General features: G+C 36.8%; 1 protein-coding gene across 1 annotated transcript in view; it reads left to right on the top strand.

Annotated features, from left to right (window-relative positions):
• The first annotated feature begins 2679 nt into the window (after positions 1–2679).
• TRAPPC8 (trafficking protein particle complex 8) overlaps positions 2680–23041 on the top strand; it is a 49750-nt gene continuing 29388 nt past the window's right edge. Inside the window, exons 1-12 of the mRNA XM_009885981.1 lie at positions 2680–2701; positions 2801–2995; positions 8773–8862; positions 10154–10328; positions 10734–10887; positions 11984–12071; positions 14273–14520; positions 16134–16249; positions 17587–17737; positions 19089–19189; positions 20676–20781; positions 22314–22445. Coding sequence (XP_009884283.1) covers positions 2680–2701; positions 2801–2995; positions 8773–8862; positions 10154–10328; positions 10734–10887; positions 11984–12071; positions 14273–14520; positions 16134–16249; positions 17587–17737; positions 19089–19189; positions 20676–20781; positions 22314–22445 — 1578 coding nt within the window. The remainder of the gene's footprint in view (positions 2702–2800; positions 2996–8772; positions 8863–10153; positions 10329–10733; positions 10888–11983; positions 12072–14272; positions 14521–16133; positions 16250–17586; positions 17738–19088; positions 19190–20675; positions 20782–22313; positions 22446–23041) is intronic.

A 23041-nucleotide genomic window follows, 5' to 3' on the forward strand; every position in this document is an offset into this window, starting at 1 on the left:
GAATGGATATCCTAGAAAAAATTTATTAGGGATTAAGGCAAGAGCTTTGTGGGTTTCCAAGTATGTCTTTTATGTCAGTCCTTAGCATTGCATATATGCCAAAAATGTCATCTCTGTCCTGTATGGAAATATGTTTGCTCTTTATTATTATGGCTATTTTATTTTAGGAGAGACACCAAGGATGATCATGTTTTAGTGTTATAACTGCACTGGTAAAGGCAAGCTGATTTTAGTTGTTTGTCCCTCCCACTTCCTTTACATTTGATCTTTTCAGTAACCGTGTGGCAATAGGATTGATAATTTACCTATATGATAAGATGGGGGGTGGGTGGGTGTAGTTCCCCCCCCTTCAGCTTTCTGGTAGAAATGTCAAACTGAATCAATTAAGTTTAGCCAGCACAATTGCCCTCTGTGTTGATACAACCTTATAACGAACTAGTTCAATCTGAAACTAATAGTTGAAAAAAAGCTGGTTTTTTTTTTTTTAGGTTGTTTTGGGCAGGATCTGTTCTCTAAACTGTTTCACACTGTTTTTTCATGAGCTTCAGTGCTGGCTGAAGGTTGGGATTGAATGTGTGACTGAGGAGGGTAGAACTGCACCAGTCCAGACTTGAACTGTGATGGAAATGTGCTTTTACAGCTAAGATGGACTTTAAACATATGTAGTGTGATCTGGCTTGGGCTGTGTAGTTGTTACTTCTGAAAAGGTTTGTGGAAAAGGTGTGGAGTGCTCTCCAGGCTGGAGGGGACCGCAGACTCTGTTTCAGACCTTCATGGTTTGAATTTTGTGGTCAGCTGCAAGATGAGAACAACAAGAATCTTCTGTTGTGCTGCCCTTTATATGTTATGCAGTGGTTTGTGAAAATAAAATGCAAAGGAGACAAGGGCTATACTGTGGGGCACATGGTAGTGGTGGGTGTCTTTGGTAGGCATACTCGGTCAGTCCTGCCTGCACTTATAGTCTGGCTTGTTTGGTGGTGCTTGTGGTTTGAAATGGGGAAAATTACTTGAAAAATCAGAGCAGATACAGAATTGTAACGTCTACTTAAAATGTCGTGAGTAGCCTTTTTTAAAAACAAATGGCTTGAGGGAGCAAGTTTCACAAAGATTCTACCGAGGGAGCACTACACTTCTGAGTCATGTGAAGCTCCAATTATTGCTTATGGTAAAATGTAGCTTTGTCTGAAAGATACAAAAGCGATTGCAGCCCAATGAAATTTTAGTGAAAAGATCACAGGCCTAGACTGCAAACAGAAAGGTGAGCCAGTACACCTAAGTGTGTGTGTGGGAAAAGCAACCCCAAACCTTAGTTTTCTTGTGGTTAATCACATTTTGCTCTCCAGGAGACAGGCTTCTTTGAAAAACAGCAAAACCACCAAAGAAAAACAAAAGCAGGGATGTAGGGAATAAAAGCAATCGCATATCTATCATTAAAGAAAGAAGTAAAACTTGCCTGTGATGGTATTTTTTCAAACATGTAGAAAATAAAGGCATCCTACATATAGCTGTCACAACCATATGGAATTTCACCTTTAACTTTCAGTTAAATACCATTGTTCATTAATCATCTTGCTGGACTTTGCTGCTGCTTTGTCCTTTAGGCATGGTATTGACCCCTTTTGCACGGGCTTGGGACTCTTTCTTTAGTGGTGTTTTCTGTCTGATGGCTTGCTTGGAGAAGTTGGTCTTAATGGGAGGAAAATATTTTTTTGGAGAAGTAGCACAAAGCCAAAACAGCATAAGTTACTGTGTGCTAATAATATAAGGCTGGTATCGCCCTTCTAAAGGCTCATTTTAGTAATGAATCTGTTTGGGTTTTTTTGGATGTTATTTTCATTGGTAACAGTCTACTTCACTTTTTCTAAATAAGCAACCTCTCCATGCCAACAACTTACATGCTTGCCAGATGTTTGTAGTTCTGTCATAAACACTAGCTCCATGGGCACTTTAACTGCACTTTTGGGTTTTCTTCCCCGCCCCGAGGCTGCATGCAATAATCCACTATTTGTCAGGCAAAACTCATGCATAACTCTGAACTTGGTATTTAATACTCATAAGATTTTTTTCTGTTTTCTCAAACAAACATTTAAAAGTGCATCAGAAATGCTGGTATTACTAACAGGGACTTTATTTTTAATTGATTAATTTTTACTAAAATTTTGTCACTCAAGGAATGTAACTTCAGTAACATAAATCATGTGATGCCTTTTGTATAATGGGGGAATTCTAAAACCATTCTTTAAAAAAACCCCCAAAACAACAACAAACCAAACTAAGATAATGACACTGTAGTATTAAAAATGAAAGGATATGCTCATTTTGGATGAACTAATACTATGCTATCCCTGACAAGTTTTTTGAATGCTGTTATCTTATACTGGGGTTTTCTTGGAAACTGGGGACCCTTTGGAATATAAGATGTTATGTGGTTACTATAAGGTTTCTGTTCAAGTTGAGTACGTTCTGCAAGGAAGGGGGTGCAGCAGTGTAGGGCATGCATTTTGAGTACTTTCTTTATTCTGAGTGATTATCCTTTAAGCTAAGATCCTATGCTAGGTTTTCATCAGTCTGCCTAGATGAGCCTAATGATGAACATGAGGTAACTTATTGTTCTCCCCTCCCCTCCTCCCCCCCCATTTTTGATACTCAAATAATATGGTCTGTGATCTAAAATCGATGATGGAGAGATTTAGTGAAGAAAGTAATCTTAAAAAAAAAAAAACTTCTGGAGAAATACTAATGTATGGTAACTTTTTACTCTGTTATACTCCTCAATAAAGCCTATTTTTTTCTTTTTTAGTTCACATGAGAGATCCTAATAATCAGCTTCACATAATTAAAAATTTGAAGATTGCTGTCAACAACATTATTACTCACCCACCTCAGCCTGGTGCCATTCGAAAACTTTTGAATGACGTTGTGTCTGTCAGTCAGCCTGCTGAAGGACTAGTAGCTAATGTGATCACAGCTGGAGATTATGATCTCAACATTAGTGGTATGTAATGATATTGTATTTTTCTGTGATTTAAACTGGAACTTACTGTAAGATTTCTAACCTTACTTTCAAGTTTGTGGCAGTTTTTCTGTGATTTAAACTGGAACTTATTCTAACCTTACTTTCAAGTTTGTGGCATATACTAAAGTTACTCTAAGAGTTAATCCGTTTTGAGTCATTCTTTTTACTGATTCAGGTCTATCAAATAGTTTTGGTTTTATATGATGTTAAAAGAGTGGCTGAAGGTAATTAGTAATTCTTAAGTTAATGTTTCCTAATGCTGTAATTCTTCTGAACTTGTGATAAATCATATTATTTTAACGTAGAAAATACTCGTGCTTTGGCTATACTACTCGTACTTTGGCTATGCGTTAATAACGCATCAAATTAGAGATGTTTTCTTGTTACAAAACTGATACACTAACTTGTTACACTTGGCTGAATAAATATCAGAACTTATTTACAATATTGGTACTAATGTACAGCTTTACATTGAAGTTAGTCCTGGCCTCTTTTGTTTGTCTCTTTAATTATTGCTTAATGCATAGATTTCATAAAGTTGTCATAAAAAGTTTAAGGATAAAAGGGTTTTGAGGAAAGGTGTGTGATTCCTTGTCTTGTTTTTTTTTTTTCTATGAAACTCAGTGCTTCATATTTCACTGTCAAAATGGCTAGAATATTCTAAAAGTGTTCTTTTTCAGATCTTCAAGGGATAAAGTATTGTGAATAATACTAAATGAGACCTGATCTTGAGAGCTGAGAAGATTAAACTGCTCCCAATTAAGACCCTAATCCATTAAAGCCTTTGAGTACATACTTAATTCAAAGCATGTATGCATTGCCCTATTTTAACATTACTTAATGTTTTGTATGTAAAGTTCAACATGCAGTGAGGAATTTGGCTGTGCTGTAGCAAAAGACTGACAAACACCCATGAGGATCAGTATCTGATGATGTCATAGTGTGTTGATTTTTTTTTTTATGTCGACAATGAAAAATTGCATAATTCTAAATTTTTGATACTTAATTTACAAGCCACATCCTCAACTTGGTGTGATATATTGATAGTAAAGGAAAAGACTTGAGCCTGGAAATTCTAATTTTTGAGAGCTATTTGAAACTTGCACCCTTTTTTAGTTTCTGTGCCCCTGTTTATCTGTGAAATTGGTGAATTGCCATTTCTTTTGTGAAATCTTTTTGGAGGGAAAGTCTGTTTCAATTCTAGAGCTTGGAAGACCCTAAGAAAGCAGAATGGTTTCAGTGAAGAGACTTTTCTGTAACACTTGTAATTACCTCAATTTAGAAGTGAGGACTTGAAGAAGGGAAGAAAAATAGTGACTCTAGCAAGTTATGCTTTGTAGGTGTAGAAGCAAATAATTCTCCTTTTGTTTTACATATTTGCTGCTGGAGCTTCAGATGTACAAATTGTCATACTTGACTATCTCCTGTCTCTCAATGATTAGGTTCTTATTTCCATTTAGACTGGCTATATGCTTATTTGAGAGAAGGAGAGATGTATAATTTCTTTAAAGTCATACAGAAGGACAAATTCATGTAACAACTTTGTAGTTTTGTGGTACCCCTTTAGCTTTAGCTCGAAACCCTGACACAGTGTTCTTGATGATGAAACTTGGATCCTGTTACACTGTAGGAGGATGTGAGAAAGTCCTGAGCTTGTCAGGTAGAGTCCTTTTTCTACTTAGAAACTAGGAGTATTTACCAAGAAATATTTTTTTTTTTTTTTCCCTCTCCTCAACTTTTTTAGAGCATTTTACTGAAAACCCATAGAAGCAGTCATTGCTGGAAACAAAACATAATCTTTTGGCATGGAAATGTGAAATAATCTGTTCTTTAATTTGCCCTTTTGGTGAATTCGTTTCCTAGGATAGCAATATTAAAACGTATGTCCTTAATCTTTAACGATGATCAAGTGCAGTTATTTTGAAGGAAGACACAAACATTAGGAAGCTCATGTATGAGTGTTTCTGGCACTGACTTTTTTTTTAGAAAAGTTTTGGGACTGCTGTGGTGAATTGGTTTAATTGTTTGTAATCCTTCTTTGTTACACTTGTTGTTTAATAGTCTCATAGTTCCATAATCGTCTTGTACTGAGAGACCTGGTTGATTGCTGAAAGGGTGCTTACATTCAGCCATGCCTGTGTGTCCCGTGTACTGGTGCATGTGGAAAGTAAAGAAAAGTGATCCCACTAAAGACTTAACTTTTTAAAAATTTTTTTCTTTTCCCAAATAAGTTTTCAGCTGGATCACTTCCCTGGTTATGTTTGCTAATGCTGGCGTGCAGCAATATGATGGAGATAAGGGAGAATGTTGGGGCAACCACTTTCAGCAGCTAACATCTTCAGTTACTTTAACTGTAGTACTACGGCCTGAGAAATCTCAGAATTTAGTGTTTTGTATTTAAAGTATCTTGCAACTAGAAAAATGGAAATAATATCTAAATACAACTTCATTCTTTACTACTTTATAGATTTCCATTTTTATTCAAGCCCAGAATTTGGGCTGAACCAGAAATTAATATTGACTTCTATTAAAGCATGTAGTCAAATGTTGAGGAGCCTGAAATGTTCATGGTTAAGGTTAGCTGGAATCAAATGTCTTCAGTCCCTGATGGGCCTACATGTTATAGATTTTCTTCTTTGTGCTACCAGAGCATAAAAGCCAATAGTGTGTTTGCACTTGACCCTTTTTAGTATAATAATATCATGTTTTTTCTATCAGATCGCTCAGTTAAAGCTAGTGTTCCTTGGTACAGTAATTGGAAAGAGACACTGATGGAACTGAACACATCCACGTTTTATTCAGGTATTTTTTTGTGGTTGGTGCCAATTTACCAAATTGCCCTATATTCCTTTTCCATGTGCCCCATCCACCTTTCCTTACCATCTGCTACAACTGTTTAGCACTCTTCTTGGCGTAGATGTGTGTTCCCACATATTTTTTTTTTTTTTTCCCCAAAATGAAAAATTGTTGGTGATGGTTGTTTAATTTTTTAGTCACATTTCTATTCCTGTTAATCTAAATCATTTGGTCTTTCTGTAGAGTCAATAAGTGCTGAGTGGTGGTGGGAAATGCCCTGATGCTGTAAAAGCACTGTCTTATTTGATCCTATGGAACTGTATACTGTCACTGTTCTGTATTTCAAATGTAATACTTTCTGCTTCTCTATAGAACTTGCTCCTCGGGGGATAGTAGTGCTTTTCAAATTGGAACTACAGCGCTGACAGTACTTAGAGCACATATACCTCTGCTATATTGAAGTTCTTTCTGGAGTATGACTCTAAAAAAAAAAAAAAAAAAACAAACCCAAAAACAAAAAACAAAACCAAACAAAAACCCACCGGAAAAAAAAACCCACCAACCCCCCCCCCAAACAACATTAAAAAGCTTTTTAATACATTTTCACATAGTTGATAAGACTTGCTACCAAAATGCACTGATTATTGACCTGTCAGCTTACAGGGAGGCTCCATGTTGTGGTCAGATTTTGATGGTTTTAGTTTTAGATACTAAGAAAGTTCATGCCTTTTAATAGTGTCTGTTCAGATGCTGCTAAATGCCTTCCTTTCTGAATGTGCTGGAGTATTGTTGTCTGTGAAACTCATCTTGGTCAGTCAGGTAGCTAAAAAGTACAAAACCTCATGAGGTAGGCTTCTTACTCTTAAGTTGTTATGTATGAATATTACTTCCCAGGTTTTTTCTTAACAATTTCTGAACACATTAACAAGTTTGCCTAAACTTCAGTTCTGCTTGTTTAGTATACTGTAAACATATTACTGCAAAAAAGCAAAACATACAGGTCTGTGTACCTAAATGACACAGTGTTGCTATGTGTTATGAATTGGTACATGATGAGACTTTTTCAAGTATTGTTTTTGTTTTGAATATGGTGCATGTTTATTTTAAGTATCTGCTATAAATGATTAAAGTCCTGTAAATAGCCTTGAATGAAACCTGTTAATGTATGTTGTTGTTGTGTAGAGGGAATCCAGTTGCCTTTGTAGTGACTTCCAAGGTTCTTAATAGACTGAATGAGAAAGGGGAGGGGGAAAAAAAAAAACCCAAACCAAAATCCACCCACAAAACAAAGTAGTACTTCCCTGTTTGTAGCTGTGCCAGATTTTTAAAAAAACTTTTTTGCTGTGGTTCAGCTGTAAAGCAGAGCTTGAAACTAAAATGCCATTGAAATTTCTACCTTAAGTAGTTTAACACTGTTTGGTCTGAACCTGAGTTGCTACAAGGCTTTGGTATACTTGTGGAAAATATGCATATTGTTTTTAATAACAAGCTGTTTTCTTTGATTTAAATAGTTGGCATATTTACATGTGGGACTTAGTAAAGCCAAGAGGTTTCTATGCCCTAGATGAGTGCTCAGAGAGCAGTTGCTAGAAAGGCTGTAATCAAAAGCTAGAAGTTTGCCTCCTGTGGATCTTTGTGAGGTAAGCTGACTGCTACACTGAGTTCAGTTATGAAGTATGACTACATCTGACTTCTCTGTGGATGAAGCTGATGTGAGATGGCCTGACAATGTAGGATTAAACAAAATGCATTAACTTCATGCACTGGAAGGTAATTCCAAAACAAAAATGAAACCCAATTTCATCAAGTCAGCTAAGAAATCGAGTTGGTGGGTTTTCTTGGGGGCGTGGGTACAGGAGAGGTTTACAAAGCATTAAATATTCTTATGTGAGTTAAATCAAGGAATGTGTTTCCTTGGGCCATATAAAGAAAATAAATATCTTCAGGATTTCTTAGTAATGCATTTTTTTTTGGTACTAGTTATTGTTTTCTAGTTTGCAGATGAATTTACACCGGATTCCAGCTAACTTCAAATCAGGTTATTGGAAGTGGACTGATTTTGCTCTAGGGTTTTTTTCCACACAAGGGAAGGAAATTGAGTGGAATTGAGTGTGGAATTGAGATGGCTTAAAACAGAACTGAATGAACAAATAATACTTCATTGCTAGACTGATAGTTGGAGTGGAAAGAAACGGACAGTATTTTTAGGTTCACACATTCTTTGGATGTTCCAGACATACTTGGTTTCCCTTGGTTTGTTACTCTTGCAAAGAGGAAATCCATACTGTAAAAGGGCATCTGAACATGGGAGGTTAACATTATAAGGCATTAATGGAACAGTGTGGATCTGAGCTTTTAGCTTTTTGGATCTCTGCTTTGCCAGCTGTTTGACAGCTGTCTGTTTGACAGCTGAACTGTTTATTTCAGTAGGGGAGAGGAAGGGGGACTACTGTCAAGCCAAGTCACAAAACTTGCAAAAAGCTTTGGGCAAACTGTCAGGATAGGGTTTTGGTAATCCTTAGTTCCTCTACATACTCAAAAATGAATTTTGCTTCCTGATCAATTCTTGCATCTCTAGCTGAGGCAAATTCAGTGACTGTTAGAAGAATTTTGATTTGTTTTTTTCTTTCCCAAGTATGTGCATGTGTGTTTAAAGTGGTGGTAAGGAGTAGTTACTCCTAACAAGGACTGAATACATGTTAGCCTACAGTCTTGAAATTGGTGCTTAAGCTACTCTTCAGTTTCACAGGACTTGATTCAAAATGATACTGTTTCTCCCACTTGTGTGTATTTTAGGTGCTTTCTCCTTAGACTTTTTTCCCCCTTCTTTCCGAGCAAACCTTGTCAGAGTTTGCAAGCTTCACTTTTAGGTGTAGTCTTTCATATTTCCTTTTCATAAATGAGTAAACAGAAGTTTTGCTGAATGTTCTAATTTTGTCTTATCTTACTGTGTATTCCAGCTACTACTCCTTGGTTTGAGTCTTACAGAGAGTGCTTTCTTCAGTCCATGCCTGCATCAGATCATGAATTCTTAAACCACTATGTTGCGTGTATCCTTTGAGCGTTACAGACCTCTCTAGTGAAGTCTGTTAGAGCTGACTGCAGAAATGTAATGTAGGAGACTTTTGAAACTTTGCAATAACTGTTTTTGCCATTATGATTTGAAATACAACTTTTTTCAATATGTCTAACTATACAGACTAATTTCTTAAGGGGATCAGGGTGTTTTTTTTTTTTTAACCATACTTTTTAATGTGTCAGACTGACACATAGAAAACTCTAATACCTGTAAACTAAACTTCCCTATGCTAAAACACTTTCTGCTGTAGCTCTTTAGGTATCTATTTACTGTCCCTTATGTACAGCAGAGGCTTGTGTGTTTGGGATCACCTCCTGCTTTTCACTGCTTTTTGCAGCAGATGGAGGGGGGAGGTTGGGGAGGGTGTTTTGGAAAATTGGTGAACTTTGAGCTATTTTGGACAAAAAGAAGTCTGGAAAGGTGCCTAAATGCTTTCACTTGTGTGTGTTTTTTTTTTTTTAACCAAAACTTAGGCCTGACTAGTTTGTCTACAGAGAAAATGAAAATATGAACTGTTTCATGATGTAGCTGGTGTTTAGCTTTAAAAGAATTAAAATGCTGTGGGTTTCATAACACCTACTCTCTTCCTAACTCTTTATCATTTCAGTATGGTGGAACAGGTATGTTAGTAGCCAAATTTGTGCAGAATTAACTTGGCAAAATATTGATTCTGGCCTTTGACTTCTAAGTTTTGTAACATTTAAAGTACAACTTGCTTTCTGGCTTCTCTGAATTACTGTCTTTGATTTGGTGAATAGATGTAGCAGAGCAAGATGTTCCTTATTAATGATCATGTAGTTGCATTGAGATAATCTGAATGCTTCTGCTCTTTACTCAGAAGATGTTTGCTGTGTTTATGAACACTGGCTGTTATTGTTGCTCAGGTGGTATCTTAAAGTTCCAACAATTCTTGGAAGTTGAAAATTAAAGTACAGTGGGGGTGAATTTCAGTTATGTTTCATATGTGAATAGTTGGTCTGTATGTAAAAAATTAAATGAACTATTAGCTAATATGTATTGGCTTAAACTTGGATTCAGTGTCAGAATTGGCACAAAATCCTGTTTCATCTCATGCTACAGATTTTAGTTAACTGACCGTTCAGGTAGTGTTTTTTGAGACTAAGGCTAAACTCTAATTGCACGTACTTTTGTGCTAGTTTGTTTTCCAGGCTTAAACGTTGTACTCATACACTTCCTATTTTCTTATATGATCAGTGGTTCTTCCTGGGTTCTTTTGGTAAATGTCCTTAACATGAATTTAGGTATGCTTGTAGTCTCTTCTAGTGAACCAGAGCCTGTGGAGCAATTCCTGAAGCTGTCTCAAGAACAACATCGAATTCAGCATAGTAATGAATACTTATATCCCAAGTGGTTTATACCAAACACGCTCAAGTACTATGTGTTACTGCATGATGTAAGCACAGGAGAGGAACAAAGGTGGGCCTTCTGCTGTCAGTGAACTTAAAGATGAACTCTTTGACTGAAATATTTGCATTTATAAATTCTGTTGAGATTAGACGTGACAGGATCCATTAACTAGTATGCTGACTATTATCAGGGCAGATTTCCTTAAGTATTCTTTTTAGGTCTACTTCTTGTGTTAATTTAAAACAAAAAGAATCAGTCCTAGCTTCTTGAGGTAGATGCTTTCTTTACTAGCTTGCTGAACTCATTATCAAAGATTCTCAGCTTCATTCTTGCATAAGGACTGCTTTAAAAATAGGAGAATTTTCCTTTTAATCCCTATGGATAATAGTCTAAAATAGCTTGTTGCAGCACACACTTAGAATAGAATTGGTTTGATACCAAGACAGGGTAAATGTTTTGTTTTATTTTTTTCAGAGCTGACTCCATTTATGAAGAGATGAAGCAGAGATATGGAACTCAGGGTTGCTATTTGCTAAAAATAAATTCTCGGGTGTCTAATAGAGGAATAGATGAACAGATACCAGATCCTTGGAGTCAGTACCTTCAGAAAAACACTATCCAGAATCAGGTATTATCGTATTCTAAAAACAATTTCTAAGGTGCATATGAATGTCAATTTTAATTGTGTTAAATTTTTCCTTAGTAATATGTATGTGTTTCTACAGAATGGGCTAATAGGCAGTCAAGATACTTCTCACAAAAAGTCGTAGCTATGTTAGGGCATAAGATGAGTGCTCTCGCAAAGAACTGCCTTCTGTGCTACTTAAATTGACAGTAACGAGCACTGAAATACTAGACTGTAAGAAATAGACTGACAGGAGCACTGACATAATAGACTTGTGCTTTATGCACTGACAAGAGCAAGTAACCTCAGAAGTGTCCTGTTCATAGTAACTTCCTACCTTCATTTTGATTAATTTTCTTCACTTTTAAAACTTCCCCCCCCCCCCAAGTCTTCTGTGCTTCACTAAACAGTGTGGGGGTATGTGTGTGTTTTCTGGTAACTTCTTGCAGTCTGGTCTGCTGTCATCTGCTAAGATGGCAAATGATAGTGTGTCTTGAGTTCAGTTGCCATAAACATTGGTATTTTTGGCTTCAGGACCAAAAATATTCCTCCTTGAGTTTGCTTTTGACTGACCTGCAGTTTAAACTGCATCTGATTAAAAGGTTGGTTTGTGGAATCATGGTTCTTTACCAAATCTAGCTGGCACTGGAAAGTCAAAACATCTAATTCTGTAAACTAAGAGGATCAGTAAATAATGTTCCACCATAAACTAATTAGATCTTTTTCTTTTGTCTGTCCCATGTCCAACATAAATGACTTCTTTTTTTGTATGAGCTTGTTCAAGAATTGCTTCAGGGAGCATATTTTCACTATGGTAGGCATTGCTGTGTAAGAGTTGGAATTCCTTGCTTTAGTTTACAGTGAAGCTATTTGAGCAAGCCAGAAGATACTTGCTTCATTTGTTGGTGAATAACTTTCATCTTTACAATAGGAAAGATTCTTAAAGCCTCACAAACTACTTAAGAAATTAATATATACAAACAGACATGCTTTCTTAATAATTCATTTAACTGTTATTAAAGTTATCAACTACTAATGACTGACTTTTTTGTGTGCTCTAGTATTCTTAAAATTCAGACTTTTTCTTTTTTTCTTGAAGGATTGCTATGAAGATAGTCCTTATACTGTCATTTCAAACAAGAATACCGATCACTTGATATCAGATGGCTTAGACAGTGAAATTAAAGGTATTTTTATAACTTCTATCAAAACATTGATGTGATAGCATTTATACAGTTGTCTGTCTTGGACAGTAATCACTTCAGTGATCGATGTGATAGCATTTATACAGTTGTCTAATGTCTTGGACAGTAATCACTTCAGTGATTTGTTAGAGAATTCAAAGTAATAATTTTCTAAATGATCAAATAATAATAATCAGATAATGTAACTTGGTGTGCACAAAGAAAAATGCTGTGGTGCTGAGGTGCTGGATTGGTGGTAATTGGTAGATGGCTATCGATGTATTGGACTCATCTTCTGTAAGATTAAGCATATTGTCTGCAAACTCTGACAGAATCACAGAACGGTCAGGGTTGGAAGAGACCTCTGGAGATCAATTAGTCTAACCCCCCTGTCACAGCAGGGTCACCTACAGCAGGTTGCACAGGACAGCGTCCAGGTGGGATTTGAATGCCTTGAGTGTGGGAGACTCCATGACCTCTCTGGGCAGCCTGTTCCAGTGTTCTACCACCCTCAAAGTAAAGAAGTTCCTCCTCATGTTAAGATGGAACTTCCTGTTTTCAGGTTTGTGCCCATTACCTCTTGTTCTATCACTGGGCACCACTGAAAAAAGACTGTTCCCATCCCTCTGGCACTCTCCCTTTAAGTATTTGTAAGCATTGACAAGATCCCCCCTCAGTTGTCTTCTCTCCAGACTAAAAAGACCCAGGTCCCTCAGCCTTTCCTCATAAGAAAGATGCTCCAATCCCCTAATCATCTTTGTAGCCCTTTGCTGGACTCTCTCCAGCAGTTCCCTGTCCTTCTTGAACTGGGGAGCCCAGAACTGGACGCAGTATTCCAGATGCGGCCTCCCCAGGGCAGAGTAGAGAGGGAGGATAACCTTCTTCAACCTGCTGGCCACACTCTTGTTGCACCCCAGGATGCCATTGGCCTTCTTGGCCACCACAGCGCATTGCTGGCTCATGGTCATAAATTAATGACAATTAATATAAAATAACATAGGATTACATATTTAATTTTCATCATAGTAAAAGTTCTGGTTAGTGTGCTCTGATGTAGCTTTGGAAGCTGAGGGTTTTTTGTTTGTTTTTGGCTTTAAATCTGGAACTGACAGAGTAGGTAGTTACTTTCTAAGTTGGCTGGAAGAACTTGCCTCACAATTGAGCTCGTGGATGGCAGAGGACAATAAATGAAGTCGAGTGCATGTTAATGCCTGGTCTTTTTTGAATTTTAAGGCAGTTGTGTAGGATTCAGATGAGAAACATCATTGAATAGGGAAGAAGTGGACATACCTCATGCGGTCTGGCCTGACTCAGCGCAGATCCTTCAGACCTGACTTGAAAGGCACGGGGAGACCTAGCATATGTAGGAGAGCCTGCAGTTGCCTAAAAAAGCGGCTTTCTGAGGCCTTACAGCCCAGATGTAGTCTGCAAGCTGCTGTTTGAATTTTACATATCCTGCTTTACATTTCATGAGTAAAATCCATTAAGGATTTGCTTTCACAGCTCAGCTTTGGTCAGTACTAGCTAGGGCTAGATAAAGCAAGCTGATTTTCTTGTATAGAAAGCAATTAATAAATAAGAGAGCTATTTAAGCCTTAGAGTGAAACGTGGTCTCGATCTAGTTGGATACCTAGATGCAGTAGTGGTCAGCTGTCCTTTTCACTGAACTAAGAGGAATTTAGAGGAGCTTGTTTTAGATTGCGATTGCTTGGAAGGGTATGGAAAATGAATTTGGTTTATTTTAACCTTAAAACAGAAGCAGAAGAGAGTGAATTAATCTAATGGAGCCATTGTAGTAATTGCTGCATTTCCAACTTGAATGAATATTTGATTTTGAATATATTGACTTCATGAATATTTGACTCTGGTTTTAATGTTTTCATAATTTTCCTTCAATGTTGTTGATACTTGGGATTCTTTGCACTGTAGTTGAGAACCAAAACTGTACTTATTTAACCGTGTTGTAGTTCCTAGGATTTCCTGACCTTTTTGAAGAATTTCAGGCGTGATGTAATACTCAGGTAGTGCTCTGCTGCTGTCGGCTCAGCATTGATCTGTAGTGCAGAATAATTGGTGAATAGATTTGCTTAACAGAGTTCTGAGAAAGGAAAGCTTTAAAGTAGGTTAATAAAAGTGATGTTTTAAAACCGAAATGTTTAAGTAACTTTATACTTACTGGGGTTTTTATTTCAATCTTTCAATAGATGGTCTGTCAAATAACTCTAAGACTCACCCCCTTCAACTGGATCATCCCAGTGGCAGTTTGGATAGTACGGATTACATGAAGGCTACTGCATCATTGCAAGACTCAAAGAAGTCAAATTCTGGAACACCTCATGGTGCTTGTTTAACACTCACAGATCACGATCGAATTAGACAGTTCATACAGGAATTCACATTTAGGGGACTTTTGCCACATATAGAGAAGACAATTAGGCAACTTAATGATCAGGTTAGTTTACTTTTAAAAATACTTTGTGCCGTAATAAGAAAAAACAGTTGAGGTATAAATCCAGTTATCCAAAAATCTGTTTTGAAATTATTACTTCCTTCTGCATCTAATGATTAATGATTTTATTGAAAACTGTAAGTAAATCTAAGAGAAATAGCTGAAGTCATCATTTTTGCTCAATTTGTCTTTTAAAAAAACAAAACAAAACCCAACAAAACAAAAACCAACTTGTATCAACAGAGCTTCAGTGCAAGGTGGCTTCTTGGTGAAAGCCTGTCTGAACTGTTATCAGGAATATCTGTCCTTGCTCTTAAGATGTTAATATTTTATGCTTCTGGATGAATCTGGCATGAGGAACAAAATGTACTTTTTGTGTTTCAACATTAGAATGCACAACAAAAGTTAAGAAATGTATTTTGGTCAATAATTGTCAGCAAAAAAGCTGCATATTTCTACTGCTGCTTCTTGATAGGGGAAGAAATGTGTGGACACCCTAAAACATGCAGTTCTCTTTTTTGATCTGTGCAGTCTTTGTAACTGAATATTCTTCTCTCAAACTAGGATTTTTTGGAAGGGTGTTAGTTAATATCATGCCCATGTTAAGTCAAGGACATGTTAAAGTTATTTTGATTACAGTAAAGTCCTTTCTTTTATAAGTATTTCACTTTTGTATAGTCTTAAACATCTGGAGAGGTAGATTGACGTAGATTAGTACAATCAAATTACAGTATTTAGCATTAGACTTGGACCCAAATATTAGTCTTGTCTGAACTCTGATTGAATTGTCCATTCAGGTTATAGTTTTAAGTATGAGGGATTTTGATACTAAGTATTATGTGCTGTAAGGAACACTGCCTGAATTGACTTTTGGAAGAGTTTGTATCTGCTAACCACGTTTATGCTTGGGAAGTTTTACGAAGAAACATTAAAAAAAACCCAGTGCATATATAAAGCGTAGCAAACAGCTTTACCGTTAGAAATGTAGTAATACATTTGTAGTTGTGGTAAGAAAAGCATGATGTTACATTTTCTTAAAGTTGCCTTTAAAAAGAGATGTAGTTTGCCTTAGATTTTGGGAATGGTAATTCCATGTGGAAGCTGCCTCATTAGTGGAAATTATCGAAAAGAATAAAGTTGTGTAACCTCACTTGCAGGTATGACTAGTACCCTTGATGCTTGAAATTGATGTTTGCAATGTGGTGATGCTTTAGGTAGGTAGTGATGGGGAGAATGTTCTCTCTTGAAGTATGTACTTAATCTAGATTTTAGGTTGGGCTGATACCAGAAGTTAGATATTATGTTAGATTTCAAACAGATACAGCAAATGTTTCAGCTCTTAGTATCCAGACATCTGCAGTTTACAGCAACAATAGTGAAGCTCAGCTGTCTGACGTTGAAATAAAGTTGCAATTCATATATTTATTCTGTGTCAGTGATTCATTCTAATGGAGTGTGCTCTTGGTTGTTTTATTGTTTTTGTTTATTTCTGTCTTATGGGGGAAAAAAAATCCAGAATTTGGGAAGCCTTAATGAAGCTTGTGTTTTTATATTAGTTTAACTTAAATTAGTATGTCTCTTACAATGTAATACTCTAATTTGGTGTCTTTTTGCAGTTAATATCCAGGAAAGGCTTGAGTCGATCACTGTTTTCTGCTACTAAAAAATGGTTTAGTGGCAGCAAGGTTCCAGAGAAAAGCATAAATGAACTGAAGAATACTTCTGGTTTGCTGTGAGTAGTTTCAGTCCTTACTTTTAGATCTAAGCTGAAAATAAACCTCTTTTTGGGGGGAGGGAAAGCCTGTGTGTGTTTGGTGTTCTGTGAAGCGAACTAAATCAGCAATATTGTAAGACTTCAATTGGATAAATTGTGAAAAGTACTATGCCTAAAACTGCAATAAAGGAGTGGCAGAACTTAAAGAAAAAAGGGATAAAAGAAACTATTCACAGAGCTGTCTTCCTGCAATATTTACAGTGAAGCTTTTGAAGTTACAAATAACATAGGTTTTTAAGAGTAATAGTAATAAAAAGATGTTATGTCTGTTGTAAGGGGTTGGTTTTTTTAGATTAGTACAAGCTTTTTCTTTTCTTATTTAAGCCAGACACCATTTTATAGGTACTTTTGTTTATGTAACAATGTAATTTACTGCAGTTAATTTATTATTAAGTATATTGCTTTTTGCAAGTACGTTTGAGAGCTAAATTAAGGGTTATTTCATACTTTTTGCACCTGTATTTTACCCTAAAACCAGTTTTAAAATTTTACCAGAATATTAATTCTGTATGCTTTGTAAATTCCCTCTATAAATGGGAATGTATAATCGTGAAAAGCATCCTCTTCAGCTGTCTTATCTTAACCACAGAAGTCTACATAGTTCTTGGATATTACCTAACCGAAGTTAATGTCCCTGAGACTTATGTATAGCTTTAAGTTTGTATATTGTGTGTCTTTGGATTCATAATCAAAATGTTAATTTCAACTTACTCTATTGAGCTCTAAGCATAGTTTATTTCCTACCAAGTTTGACTAACAAGTGTCTGTGAAAATGTATTTGATCTTCACTAAAATGATTCGTGTGTATTTGAATAATCAAAAGATAGACTGCTTGGGGAGTACAGGAACTTGCCCAGTGTTTTGGCGTAAGGCATAGTTTTTTAGCTTTTTTCTTTCAAAAAGAAATGGAGAGAAATAACTACATCTAGGTGAACAGTCAAAGTCTTACGTTTTTTTCTCGTACATCTCTGTTTAGCTGTAACAGTTAATCTTTCTGAGCAGTTTCAGTGATAGATGCATACTTTTTCCAATATTTCTTGAGTAAGAGGAATGCTTGCTTTGAACGTTAGTGGAATAGTGAATCTCGTTAATCAGAAAGTAGGGTGTGAAACCAAGTTACATGTGGCAGTAAGGAAGCACTTTTCTATAGCTGTTTTTTGGGTAAGGCTGAAGCAGTGCAGTTCTTATTCCTACTCTGTGAATAGAAATTAAGATGAGAGGGGAAGACTTTATAGAGCATGTCTTGCTCTATTTATTAAAATTATGAGTTTGAATTTAAATATTTGTATTTATAGGTATCCACCAGAAGCACCAGAGCTTCAAATCCGGAAAATGGCAGACTTGTGCTTTTTGGTGCAACACTATGAACTTGCATATAGCTGTTACCATACAGCAAAGAAAGACTTCTTAAATGATCAGGCAATGCTTTATGCAGCTGGAGCACTGGTTGGTACTTCACATAACATAAGCATTCTGTGAACTTTTCCTAATAATCTCTAGTACTTGTCTGAAGGTAACAAAATGCAATCTCTTCCCTCTGCCTCCAAATTTATAAGGGTCTTGCCAAATTTGCTGAATATCTTTAGCAAATCCTAAAGTGTTCTCAGATCTACTGACTGCTGTTTTATGAAGGGAATAAAGATGTGAATAAAAATTGGAAGACTGAATTCTTAAAATGTGAAATATGGAAAGGAGAATATCTAGAATGCAACCTCTAGCAAAATGGATCTTTAAACTCGTAGTCTGATAAATTACTTCACACCTGGTTTTGAGTTAATAGTATCTCTTTTAGACTTTGGCAAAATACTTATTTGCTAGGAAGTCAAGACTATGTCATTATAAATATGGCATTGTACCTTTTTTGATTAGCACTTCAGTGATATAGTTTGAATACATCACTGCTGAACTTCACTGTAAACACATACTCATTCATTAATTTCGCTTGAGTATGAAGATATATGTGACTAAAATAATTTTCAATAAGATAAATGGGATCACTGGGGGAAAATAAGCTTGTTCTAACAATTGTTAGAAGCTATGTTTTGTAGGCTTTGGTCTAGTTAACTTGATTAAATTTGAAACTTTACTTTGTAGTGCTACGGAAGCATTCTTGTATATACTGTCCCATCTTGATGTAAAACCTTTACATAAATGTGTATTTTTGCAGAACAGAAAGCTGCTCTGCATTTGGATAATCTGAAAAGTTATCTTAATTTCTTAATGAATGGTTTGTAGAGGTCTTAATTATGAATTTTTGCAACCTACAAGTCTTAGTCTTTACTTACAGCAGAAAAACTTTGCTATCCTCTCTTTGCCCCATAAGAAAAGAAGTAAAATTTCAGAGTGCATGTACTAGAGTTTCCTTGGAAGCTGAGAATGTAACTTTATTTAAGCAAAACTCAGAAAGCAGTCCTCATCTTAAAATAGGTAGTAGTGCTACTTTATCAGAAAGATTGTTCCTGCAATAAGAAATTATCTCTTGGACTTGTAAGGCAGTACTGAATCAATACTTCCACATAGTATTGGGGGTACCATCAACGGAACACACTTCTGTGAGTGTGTATAACTCTCTTGCTGCTGTCTGGCTAACTACAAGCAGAGCCATAAATAGGCTGTTGTATTTAACCTTTTATCAGTTATAGTATGTTGGATATGCTTTTACATGCCAGTAATTGATAAGATGAAGATCTTGAACTAGTAGATGAAACGTGTTCCTCAGCATTTTAAGGTTTACAATTTGGTGAAAAAAAAAAACAAACCAAAAAACTACAGTGACAGTACTGAATTTCGCTTGTAGGAAATGGCAGCAGTGTCAGCTTTCCTTCAGCCTGGAGCTCCTAGACCATATCCTGCTCATTATATGGAAACGGCGATTCAGACCTATCGAGATATTTGCAAGTATGTTGTTTACTTTCGTACTGATCCAATGAAAGTTGAAAGACCCAGTGGCTTAGCTTTCTTCTGCTGCACAGTGATAGTGCCAGATGACTAAAAGATCATAGAGTGATGGTAACATTTTAGAGTAAGATGTGTTAGTTTATCTCGGATAACATTGGAATGGGATCTGTGCTGTTCTTAACAGAGTGCTTATTAAACTTGTGTATTGGATTTAACTGGAAGATTTTGGTAGTGGGGTGGTTTCAGGGGTGGCTTCTGTGAGAACACAGCAGGAGTTGCCCCCATGTTGGACAGAGCCAGTTTTCACCCAGTTCCAAAATGGACCTGCTGCCATCCAAAGCTGAGCCCGTCAGCAGTGCTGGTGGTGCCTCTGTGATAATGTACTTAAAGGGTAATAATTGCTGCGCAGCAGCTGTGAGAGGAGTGAGAAAATGAAACAGCCCTGCAGACACCAAGGTCAATGAGGAAGGAGGGGGAGGAGGTGCTTCCCTGCAGCCTGTGGAGAAGACCACGGTGAAGCAGGTTGTCCCTGTGCAGTCCATGGAGGACCACAGTGGAACAGGGATCTTTGTGGAGGACCTAATGCCAGAGAGGGCTGGATGTGCCCTGAAGGAATCTGCAGCCTGTGGAGAGCCTACACCAGATCAAGTTTCTGGTAGGAGCTGTGGCCCATGGGGAACCCACACTGGAACAGTCTGTTCCTGAAGGACTGTACCCTGTACCTTCCATGCTGGAGCAATTCTTGAAGAACTGTATCTGTGGGAGGGACCCCACATGGGGGTTGGGGAAGAATGTGAGGAGGAAGGAGCAGCAGAGATGAAACGTTATGAACTGACTGCAACTCCTTTTGTGTGTCCCCCTGCCCTGCTTGGGGGGAGGAGGAGGTAGAAGAACTAGAGTGAAGTTGAGCCTGGAAGGAGGAGTTGGGGGGAAGGTGTTTTAGTTTTGTTTTTATGTATCTATCCTATTCTGTTATTAATTGGCAATAAATTAGCTTAGTCTTCTGCAAGCAAAGTCTGTTTTGCCAGTGATTGTTACTGGTGAGTGACCTCCCTGTCCGTATCTCAGCACATGAGCTTTTTAAATTCTTCCCCCCCACCCCCCGCCCCGTTTTGCTGAGGAGGGGGTGTCATAGAACAGCTTGGTCAACCCAGCACAACTTGTTTCTTGCTGTTGGACTTCTTGTTTATCAGATCATTTAGTTGGGTGGATCATTTTAGTTGGTATTTTTATAAGTACTGTCCTCAAATATGCTCTCTAGCTTTTTGTTTTTAAAAGCTGCTCTTCTAGTAGGATAAGACACTTAATGTGTCAATCTGTACGTGGTTGTTTTGCAGAGGATGAACTTTCATGTATTTTACTTTAAGAAGGATAAACAACAGAACATCACTGATGTGGAGAAAACTTGTCAGATTTGAGGTGAACGTTTTTTTTCTGTGGTTTAGTTTGATAAATATTTATTAATACACTTATGTTTTTGCTTTAGGAACATGGTTCTGGCTGAACGCTGTGTGCTGCTTAGTGCTGAAATCTTAAAAAGTCAAAGCAAATATTCAGAGGCAGCTGCTCTTCTGATTCGTTTAACCAGTGAGGTAAAAGTCTTAGTAGCTTTTTCTACTCGTGCCCTTCCCAGTTTGTTTACTTACCCGAGCACTTCTAGGTTACATTCTAATTCTTGTCCTATGATATTTGCTAGCCAAAGGTAGCAAATGAGCTGGTATAAAGCATAAAGTGAAGGAAACTGTTTACCCTTCAAGTGAAGAAACTAGTACTGTTGTTCTTTTTCTTTCTAGTCAAGTGACTTCCTTGACTTCTTTAAATGTGCAAATATGCATTTGGTATCTTTGGATTCATAACTACTTTTCTTTGACAGCTGCTTAGGTCTTGTATGGCATCCTTTCAGTTTAAGACTTCATGGGTTAAAGGTATTATCATGGCTTGACAGAACCGTAATGGGTACTATCCCACATACAGTCAGAAGTTCTGTATAGTTTAACTAAGGCATTATTGTAGCTTAGCTGTTATGAATCATTAGAATCTTATTCTGTAAGTGAAAGCTACTCTGAACACTTTTGTGACATTAATTCATGGAAATTAAGCATGAAATTAGCCTCTAACAGCCCAGAAAGGGTCTTGCTTGAAAAGGAGCAAAACAAATATAATACCAATAGAAGTACAGCATCTTCTATGTAGCTTGAGAGGAAAGTCTGTCTGGCAATTCTGGCTTTGAGGCCAGCTGCACCAAATATGATGCTTCTGACACTTTTCCTGTGACAGATTAAGCATCAAATAAATTTGCTTAGTTCTGAAAGTTTCTCTCTCAAATGACTTTAGCATCATTCGTGCCCTTTCAACTTAAGCTTGCTACCAAAATTTATGTGAGCAATATAAGGTATTTAATTAAGGAATTTAAATACTGTTGGCTCTGCGCAGTCACTTTATGACTTAAAATCATATGGTGGTGCCTTTTGGCAGTTGCAAGGAAAATCTTCATGGGATACTATATAGGTATCTCAGAGTATATTGTGGTCTAGACACGTATTTGGACGTCACTGAGAGCATGGAGTTGAACTGTAGTAAAATCAAGTAGATTCTGTTTTGATTGGTTGAAATAATACAGCTGTGCATTGGTGTAAGAAGAGAAGGGGGTAATAAGAAATTGTACATTAAGAAATCATCCTGCTTCTTTTGATACAAATTCACTAAGTTCCACTACTCCCTCTATCTTTCCTTCATCCTATTAAAGCCTTAATTTCTGCAGGGGGAGGGAGGGGAAAATGTAGCGGAGTGCTTCAGAGGTAATGGTAAGTTTTAAACACCATAGCCTGAGTAACTGAAAAAAACCCAGAAAATATTTCTGTTGTCACTCATAGGTTGATATATAAATCTCTCTGTTGGAAAAAAATTACCAGCATGTTTGGTATTGAACACTATAACAAAGTGAAAATTAATTTTAGCCTTTTTTCTTTTACATGCACACATATACATATAATGTTTGTATATAAACGAATCTTCAACTTCACAGCACTGTTACAGATTACTGTCCCTGTTAGTCTCAAAGTTGAACACAAACATAATGAGTGGCCTTGTTTTAATGCTAATTCTCCTTTTTCCTTTTAAATAGGATTCAGATCTTCGCAGTGCACTTCTGTTGGAGCAGGCAGCACATTGCTTTATAAACATGAGAAGTCCCATGGTTAGAAAGTTTGCATTTCATATGATATTGGCTGGCCATAGGTTTAGTAAAGCAGGCCAGGTAAGTATTATGTTTCCACATAGACAATATGCCCAGTATTTGGTACTTACTCTGAAAAACATGCTAAATATGTCTTTAGCCTGGAAAAGATGCTTGGCTTCTGACACTTTTTTGTATTAGTCAGAAGTATTCAGCTGTGTGATCTTCTGAAAATTACTTCTGCATTCATCAGCATAATCTTTTGCTTCTGTATTTGAAGTAGTGCTGAAGGTCACTGACTTGAAGATGAAGTGATGCGTGTTTCTATCTCTGGGTCTCTGTTTTTATACACAGTGAAATATGAAGCTTTTTATTTGGGCAAAGGAGTGTTTTTACTCTTGAGATAATGAATTGCAGGGATTTGTTAAACTCCCTATTTATTATTATAATAGCAAAATATAGATATCTCTCTTTCCTGGTTCCTTAACCACATGCTTGTTAGGGGAAGCATGGGTGTATGAACAGTTACTACAAGACAAACTAAAGTATCTCTTTATGGCTGCTTAGACTGAAGTAGCAATTAAACCAATACAAAAAAAGTAAATAAAGTTTGTTGGATGTAACGTGTGTGATTTATTTCTGCTTCAGTTATGGGATAGACTCTCTAAAGATAGCTT

Source organism: Charadrius vociferus, unplaced genomic scaffold, assembly GCF_000708025.1.
Source record: "Charadrius vociferus isolate BGI_N301 unplaced genomic scaffold, ASM70802v2 scaffold75, whole genome shotgun sequence".
NCBI classification, from domain to species: Eukaryota; Metazoa; Chordata; class Aves; order Charadriiformes; family Charadriidae; genus Charadrius; species Charadrius vociferus.